This window comes from Sturnira hondurensis, unplaced genomic scaffold (assembly GCF_014824575.4).
Source record: "Sturnira hondurensis isolate 20B ecotype Veracruz unplaced genomic scaffold, ASM1482457v3 Scaffold0023357, whole genome shotgun sequence".
NCBI classification, from domain to species: domain Eukaryota; kingdom Metazoa; phylum Chordata; class Mammalia; order Chiroptera; family Phyllostomidae; genus Sturnira; species Sturnira hondurensis.
In genome coordinates, this window is record NW_028095988.1 from 11,924,706 (window position 1) to 11,934,132 (window position 9,427).

The window sequence follows — 9,427 nt, forward strand, 5'->3', positions numbered from 1 at the left end:
AAGATGTCTAAAATTAGCTGAATACTTAGTGGGAACAGACATTAGATTCTGGATCCAGGGAGACTACAGGGAGTCTGATTGCCCTGAATCTTAAAGAGAGTGACTGAGGAATAGCGCACTGTCTTAGCCTCATACATCGGGAAGTCTGCACAAGGTGCTTGGTGCTTCCTTCCTAGAGCTCCACCTCTCATCCCGCATACCCATTTCCCCTCTAGGTCTACAATTTAAGATCCATTCCAAGGTAATGATCAAATTCCAAGGTGTGAGGAAGGCTGCAGGAGAGAAGAGAAACCACAAGAGGGCGCTGCTCCCCTTGGGTGCTGGTTTGACACACCTGCCATTTCTGAGCATGCCTCTCTTTTTATAGCCTGTGACAGGAACTTGCAGGGCAGTTTGTCTTGCCTAACACACGAGTCAAGATTTTTAGATGATTTCACCAAAGGATCACAAAAGTAGAGGAACAGTCCCCTTAGCTGTGGTATTACCAACCAAACCTGCTGCTGGTTCCCTGCCAGCCATGCTGCCTGCTTCCAGCTTGGTACTTACGATCTTGTTGATGTTGGGTAAGTAATATTTCTCGGGATTTCTAAGGTGTTTTATTCCTTGGATTTAGGATGCTTACCAAATGGGAGATGATTCCTTTTCATTGCCAATATAAAAAAGCCTTTACTTTTTACTTTAGGAGGGACCAGTGGAGACTCAGTGAACCAGACAGAAGGCCCTGTTACCCTTCCAGAGGGGAAAACTTTGACACTGAACTGCAATTACCAGACCACCTATGGGTATTCAGTTTATCTCTTCTGGTATGTCCAATATCCAGAAAAAGAACCTGTTCTCCTCTTGAAAAGCTCATCAGATAATCAGGAAGTCCACAACAGAGGCTTTCAGGCCAATCTGGTGAAGAGTAATAGCTCCTTCCACCTGAGAAAACATTCAGTGCAAATGTCAGACTCGGCAGTGTACTTCTGTGCTGTGAGTGACACAGTGTGGGAGGCTGCAGGGGGAGCTGAATGCAAACCCAGAAGAACGTAGGTGGGGCACTGGCTGTGGGTAGCGCTGGGAGAGAGAGTTACATTTTCTCCCTAAGCAGTATTGACTCTATTTTAGAGTTTTCTCCAGGAAATGAACCAAGTTCAGGTAATTCCTAGCTCTGTCCTTGCTACAGAAAATTCAACCCAACTTCATGCTAACTCATCATTCCATATAGCTGCTCAAGAAATACTGCTCTGGAAAGACTCACCGGTCAGGGCACTGGAGGAATCCCCTCCTCTGGTCCACACCCCTTATTAGGTGAGAGGCAGCCAGTCTGGAAAGGCTGAGTCCAGGACATCATTGACCCCTCCCCCCTCCAGATATTCAGTCTCCTCTGCCATCACCCAAATCCTTATCCTGAGGATGATGTACTCAGTCACTGGGTTTGCGCTTCAGGTTTCAAAATAATCCATCTGAAAGGAGGCCAGGATTTTAACCCATCTCAGCTGTTTAGACTAAAATATTAGTTTAAACTAAAATATGTTAATATTATATATTTCCTTATAAAACAAGAAAGATATTTATATAAAGATCATGGATGCTTCCATAGGAAGGATCTATATTTATCTATTGATAAATAGAAAATATGAAGAGTCTAAGAGAATAGGAAATATAACAGTATACCTCAGACTTATTCCCTCATTATTCTAGAGGCTAGAAGACCAAGATCAAAATACGAGCAAGTGTGGTGTCTCCTGACTGTTCATTCCTGATTCATTGACAGCTGCCTCTTTGCAGTGTTCTCACATGGCCTTTTCTCTGCACACAAACGGAGAGAAAGAGCAGATGCACACACACACACACAGAGATCTAGTGTCTTTCTCTTAAGAGGTCACCTGTCCTATGAAATTAAGGACTCTTCCTTATGAATTTGCTTAACCTTAACTACCTCCCCCAAACCCTACCTCCAAATATAGTCATGTTAGCAATTGGGGATTTAGCATAGGAATTTCAGGAAGACATAATTCAGTCCATAAGAGAAAGATATATACTGTCTATTATTAATTTGGGAGCTAAATGAATAAGGTAATCTCTTATTTCTGGATTTCAAAGTTGAGCTATGATAGCACTACACAGGAAATAAGAGTCATCTGAACATTTGCCAAGCTTCAAGCCCTAGAATAAAATCCCAATTCTAATAAGCAACCGTGGAAAATTTTCTTTTATTCTTTTTACTGACCTTAGTACTTCAGCTGAGGAGTTCATTGAGACAGGAGCAATCCAGGCTTCCTCTCCATCTGTCTGTCCTGTTCTGTGCACTGGTAGTCCAACCCCTGTGGGTGGAGTCATCAGGTTTTCTTTGCTCTTTAGTATCTTAACTACATTAACCCATTGATAAAAAATGGCAATAGATCTGTGGGTGGGAAGAGAGAAAGATTAAGTACTTCTTTTTTTGCCCTCTGCCTGCTGGGATGTGCTGGATCTGACATTGGCTGCCTCACTCTCTGCCTCACTCTCAGACTAAATGTTTATGCCCCTACCACCCCTTCCCAATCCCTTTGTTAGAATGCTAACTCCCAATTTAAATTCTGTTTGGAGACAGAAAGTTTGAGAGGAAATTACCATAGGTCATGAATGTGGGGCTGTCATATTGGAATTAGCGTCACCTTTTTTTACTTCTTTTAGAGCAGCGTGATCCCAAGTATGACAAATACAAAGAAGGCCACATCAAGGCTTATTAGATCAAAATTCTGTTTAAAAAATGAAATAAAGATCAGATCTTAAAAGCAGTCACTGGAAAAGGACAGATACATTACCTGCATGCAGGAACAATGCAAGTAATGACTCATTTTTTTTTTTTACTCAAAATAAAGGAAACCAGAAGATAATGAAACAATATATTTAAAGTGCTAAAAGAAAACTAGTTGACTACCACCCTGGCTACCATGACTCAGTTGGCTGAGTGTTGTTCTACAAAGCAAAAGTTCACTAGTTTGATTCCTGGTTAGGGCACATGCCTGGGTTGCAGGCCTGGCCCCTGGTTTGGGCATATGTGAAAGGCAACCAATTGATGTTTCTGTCACACATCATCTTTTTGTCTTTCCCTTTCCCTCTCTATAAATATAAATGAATAAATAAAATCTTAAAAAGGAAGAAAAATAATTGACAACCTAGAACTCTATTGCCAGACAAAATATCCTTTAAAAATGAAGGCAAATTTGTTTTGCTTGTTTGTTTGTTTGTTTGTTGCTTTCAGTCTTGTATCCCACATATGAGTGAAATCATATGGTTCTTAACATTTCCTGCCTGACTTATTTCACTTAGCATGATACTCTCAAGGTCCATCCATGTTCTCTCAAATGGCAGTAATTCATCTTTTCTTATTGCTGAGTAGTATTCCTTCGTATATATGTACCACATCTTCTTAATCTAATCACCTATCAAAGAACACTTCAGTTGTTTCCATGTCTTGGCCTTTGTGAATAATGATGCAATGAACATAGGTGTGCATATATCTTTATGGATGTAAGTTTTCAAGTTTTTCAGGTAGATATCCAGGAGAGGGAATACTGGATGCAGATAACAGTATGGTTGTTACCAGAAGGAAGAGATTTGGAGTGAGTATGAGGTAGTAAAACGTAGAGGGCCAAATATATGGTGACCGAAGATAATTTGACTTTGGGTGGTGGGAACACAACAAAATACATAGATCATTGAAATGTGTACTTGAAACCTCTATTATTTTATTAACCAGTGTCACCCCAATAAATTTAATTAAAAACCGAATGACCATAAAGCAATTCTAATTGTAGTGAAATTTGTGACTGTCTCCCAACATTTCTGCTATGCCAGGTTAGTGGATACCTCAGATAATCCAAGAAAATAGGTTTGATCCAAAGTAAATAAATAACCAAAAGCAATTTTAAAAGAATAAAGTCTTACCATTTTTGACAGTATGGATGAATCTAAAGGGTATTATGCTAAATGAAATAATTCAGTCAGAGAAAGAAAAATATGATATGATTTCATTTATATGTGGAATCTGAACACAAATGTAAATGACGAAACAAAACAGAAACAGACTCATAGAGAACAGATTGGTGGTTGCCAAATGGGAGAGAAATTGGGGTGCTGAGTGAAAAGGTGAAGGAGTTGAGAAGTACAGATTGGTAGTTACAAAATAGGGAGCTATAAATCACAGTCAGCATAAGGAATATAGTGAAAAATATTGTAATAATTATGTATGGTGCCAGGTGTGTCCTGGAAATATTGAGGGAGGGCCACACTTTATAAACTATATACATATTCAGCAGATAATGTTGGGGCAATTAATTAGCCACTTAAAAATATCAAACCCCTACTTTACTTTTTTCTGAAGTATGTGCCTATCATTTTACTCTTTTTATTTTATTTTTTAATCTTTATTTATTTATTATTAGAGGGGAAGGGAAGGAGAGGAAGAGAAACTTCAATGTATGGTTGCTTCTCGTGCATCCCCTGCTGGGAAATGGCCCCTACTGGGAACTGGCTTGCAACCCAGGAATGTGCCCTGACTGGGAATCGAACCTCGATCGTCTGGTTCACAGGCCTGTGCTCAATCCAGTGAGCTACATGAGCCAGGGCTTACCTTTTAGATCAAAATAATTCCAAATTGTAAACTTGAACTATTACATTTGAAATATAATAAGAATCCTCAGGATTTAAAAAAAATAGTCCTGGAGTTTGTCAAAATTTTCTAAGCAAGGCTCAAACTTTAGAAGTTAGAATAAAGTGCATACATTTGAATAAACAATAAATATTATATATGAAGCAAACAGTTCAACATGGCAAAAATACCAACCAAAGCTAAAATTAAAAACAAAATAGAATAAAATATGCAAAAATAGAGAAAAATATAACTTAAGTATCGAGAGAGTTTCATAAACCAATAAGATTACTTCTCCAAAAGAAAATTGCATTAATAACATAATAGCTAATATTTACTATGTTTGGTATGTTCTAGCCATTTCTAGTTTATCTGTCTAATCTATCTGCTCTCTATTTATCTGTCTCAATATATATTTCAAATGATACGGCAATTCTAGAATGTGTGTACTATTCTTTCTGAATTACTCAGTTGAGGAAACTACTTCAGAATCTTACAGCAAATAAACCATAGGGGTAGAGTATTCTCTCTGTCATTCTGACTCCAAAACTAACAAGCAGAATTAAGAACAGAACTTTTAAATAAATACACACAAAAAGAGTTAAAATTGTTTTTTAAAAACCAGCTCTACTGACAATACACAAATTGAAAATGATACTCTGAACTAGCGTGTTTCACCTATCGAAGTAAGAAAGCTAGACAGGGTCCAGAGGGTTGAGGGGAGAGAAGCACAGAGTAAAAGGGGATGGACTCACATGAATAAGTATGAAGGACACATGGACAATAACTAAGATGGGGGGCGGAGACGGGAGGGGGGTGGGGAGCACTGGGGGGGCAGGGCTAGGAATACAAGAAAGAAAATTGTACTTGAACAAAAGTTAAATAATAAATAAATAAATAAATAAATAAATAAATAAAAAGAAAGCTAGAGAAGTTTGCTNGGGGATGGACTCACATGAATAAGTATGAAGGACACATGGACAATAACTAAGATGGGGGGCGGAGATGGGAGGGGGGTGGGGAACACTGGGGGGGCAGTGCTGGGAATACAAGAAAGAAAACTGTACTTGAACAAAAGTTAAATAATAAATAAATAAATAAATAAATAAATAAATAAAAAGAAAAGAAAGCTAGAGAAGTTTGCTTATATAATGTGGTGGCAAGGGAGTGGAGAAACCAGTGCTCGGGCACATTGTAAATGTGTAAATTGCCACTGTATGTTTAGAAGTATTTGGCAATACTTGTTAAATGGAAAATGCATAGTTTTCATAGTTTTTCTACTTTTAATGAAATTTATGTTCATGTTGGCAAAAATCTCTGTGTGAGGATATTTATTTCAGTATAATATGTGGTAGTAAAAGATCAGAAATCATCTAAAGTTGAAAAAATACAAAACTGCTTAAGTAAAATTTGGCATACCCATATAATGCTATGCCATGTGGCCATTTTGCACAAGAAAAAAGCACAGCACAGAATGGAAAATATAAGTTTGTTGAAAATAATGAGTGTGTGTTCATGTGTGTTAGAATGTTTGCCTCTGTGAATGAACCGTGGTAGTAAAAGACAAATGAAGAAGGAAGACTACTATTGTATGTTATTTATATTATGTAAGATGTTTATGATTTGCATGGATACTAATCACCCCTGCAGTGATTTTCTGATCTCTCTGAGGTCTAGAAATGGAGTTATTTTCCTTCTGCATGTTCTTCTTTCCCTGCTTCCTAAGATCTATCAAGTTTGTGATTCTGGGTTTCTGTCACACTCGGTCCCTGTAGCCAGGCATAAAATATTTGAAGAAATGGATTTCTTCTATGGTATAACAACTTACAGGTAAGTCCTTTATCCACTTTGAGTTTATTCTGGTGTGTGGTGTCAGTTGGTGGTCTAATTTCATTTTTTTGCATGTACCTGTCCAGTTCTCCCAACACCATTTGTTGAAGAGGATATTTTTACTCCATTGTATGCTTGTGTTCCCTTTGTTAAATATTAATTGACCACAGAGACATGTGTTTATTTCTGGGCTGTCCATGCTGTTCCATTGATCTATACATCTGCTCTTATGCCAGTACCAGACTGTCTTGATTACAGTGTCCTTGAAATATAGCTTATAGTTTGATATCAGGTATTGTGATCCTTCCTACTTTGTTCTTCTTTTTCAGGGTGAGGCTATCTGGAGTCTTTTTTGGTTCCATATAAAGTTTTGGAATATTTGTTCTAGATCTTTGAAATATGCCATTGGTATTTAATATATCATTGGTATTCAATTACATTGAATCTATAGATTACTTTGGATTACTTTGGGCATTTTAATGATGTCAATTCTTTCTATCCATGAACACAGTATATGCCTCCATTTTTATGTATCTTCCTCAATTTCTCTCTTCAGTGTTCTATAGTTTTCCAAGTACAGGTCTTTTATATCCTTGGTTAAGTTTATTTCTAGGTATTTTATTTTTCTTGTTGCTGTAGTACATGAGATTTCTTTTCTTATTTTCTCTGATAATTCATTGTTGGTGTACAAGAAAGCCACATATTTCTAAATATTAGATATTAGATACTTTGTATCTCGCTACTTTGCCAAATTCACTTCATAGGTCAAGTAATATTTTGGTGGAGACTACTGGGTTTTCTATATACACTATCATGTCATCTGTGAATAATGACAATTTTACTTCCTCCTTTCAAATTTGGATTTTTTTATTTCTTGTCTGATCGCTGTGGCCATAGCTTCCAGTAGTATGTTGAATAAGACAACAGCATGGATGGAACTGGAGACTGTTATGCTAAGTGAAATAAGCCAATCTGGGAAAGACAAATGCCATATGACCTCCCTTATAAGTGCAATCTAATGAACAAAATAAGCTGATGAGAAAAATAGAACCACAGACATGAAAACATGGAGCACACTGATTGCTGTAGGAGAGGAGGGAGGAGAGAAATGATGGAGGGTAGGGGGTTTAGTCAAAGAACATGTGTGAATGACTCATGGACGTGGACAACAGAGAGGAGGTTGTGGAAGAGAGGGGTGGTCTGGGTGGAGGGGGGCTAAAGGGAAGAAATTGGGACAACTGTAATAGAATAAACAATAAAAAAGAAATAGATATGTTAACTTATGTTCTCAATTTTCTATCAGAGAGGTTTCTAGACATATCCACAACCTATTTAATTTCTCTTTCAGTACTCTACTTCTTTTAAGATTTCATCTGTTGAGATGTTTGTGTATTACAAAGAGAGGCATAATCAGTTATATCCACACTTGGGTTCAACTCTTTTAACTGGTTAGTAGTTCATTTTTTAAGGCTGTATAGGAACAATGAAACAATTAAAAATGCAAGTAAGAAAAGGCTTTTCTGATTACTTTTTAAAGCTCATCTATACCACCAAATATCACAATGTCCTTCCATCAATCTTTTTCTTTGTAGATAGCATGAAGTGAGTACCATGTGATTGCTTGTGTGACCACAAGGTGGCAGTGGTTCTATTCCTCTCATTCCCCGAATGCCTTCAAGGTCAAAAGCAGGATGCTTACTGGAGGGTTTGCTTCTGATTGGCTCAGCCACGAACATAAAGGCTCTCTTGAGCATGAGAGAACAAGAACAAGACACAAAAACAGCTCCTCAGAAAGAAGTTTTGGAATCATTACAAGTTGTATCAAGACAGATATCATGATGGAGAACATGCTGGAGTGTGCAGTCATAGTCTTGTGGCTTCAGCTTGGCTGTAAGTTAGAGGTTCAGGGATGAGAACTGTAAGTGCTGATGTATCCAAAAGTGGGAAGATAAGACAGGGGTTTAATCTCAGCTCCTCCTGAGTTTCTTGTTGGGGTTTTTCAAAACTGCTGAACTCAAAGCTTTGTCTCATTTTTTATTTTGTTTTCCTGAACAGGGTTGAATGGAGAAGACCAGGTGGAGCAAAGTCCTCAGACCCTGAGGATCCAGGAACGAGAGAGTGTCAGCCTCAACTGCAGTTACACAGTCAGTGCTTTCAGAGCGCTGCAGTGGTACAGGCAAGATCCTGGGAAAGGCCCCAAATTCCTCTTCATCCTGTATTCCAGTGGGAAAGAACAGCAGAACGAAAGACTAACGGCCATGCTATCAGAGAAGGGGAGTTCTCTGCACATCAAAACCCCTATAGCTGAAGACTCAGCCACTTACCTCTGTGCTGTGGAGGCACAGTGCTCCCCAGGCACCTGCATCCTCTACCAAAACCCTGCAGCTGAGCCTCTGGAATAAGGGCATCTCTGCTGTTTTTCCTCCTCAACAAAGTATTCACTTAGCACACAGAACTTCTTTCAAAGTGGTCATATGGAGAGTGAAATCTTGTGACATACCCAGATGGCAGAGATTAGTGTTCATTCTGTCCAGGTATACCAGACAGTCCCCTTTATGTGTCTTCCTTGGTCAGTCCGGTTCCTTCACACAGACTCAGATGGGAGAGCTGTGATATGGACAGGCTTGGTTTCTCATTTTGGACCACTTGAAAAGAGACTGCATAGGAATACGCTATTCCCTAAAATTTATTTTTTTGGATTCTCTTATAATAATCTGGTCACATGTCTACAAGTGAATGTTTTCCATTGTAATATAGTCTTCTTGAAGTTTCCATCTCCACCAGCCACATTTCTACATTTTTCTTCTCCTTAACAATCAGAGCACGTAAAAGAATTGTCTACTTGTCTCTGTTTTCTCAACTCCCATTTCTCACTCCATTGAATCCTGGCCTCCAGTGGGGCCCCCTCCAGCAGAGGCCCTCACGTTGACACCAGTGGCTTTGGTATTGATAAAAGCCAATTGATATTTTCCACTTCTC

General features: G+C 38.5%; 2 gene segments (V, D, J or C); both read left to right on the forward strand.

Moving 5' to 3' along the window:
• The first annotated feature begins 383 nt into the window (after window positions 1–383).
• Window positions 384–1,032, forward strand: LOC118980836 (T cell receptor alpha variable 18-like). The segment is given in 2 exon segments: window positions 384–563; window positions 683–1,032. Coding segments are annotated over 2 exon segments (486 nt in total).
• Window positions 1,033–8,201: 7,169 nt separating this feature from the next.
• Window positions 8,202–8,850, forward strand: LOC118980837 (T cell receptor alpha variable 20-like). The segment is given in 2 exon segments: window positions 8,202–8,338; window positions 8,504–8,850. Coding segments are annotated over 2 exon segments (402 nt in total).
• The last annotated feature ends 577 nt before the right edge of the window (window positions 8,851–9,427 follow it).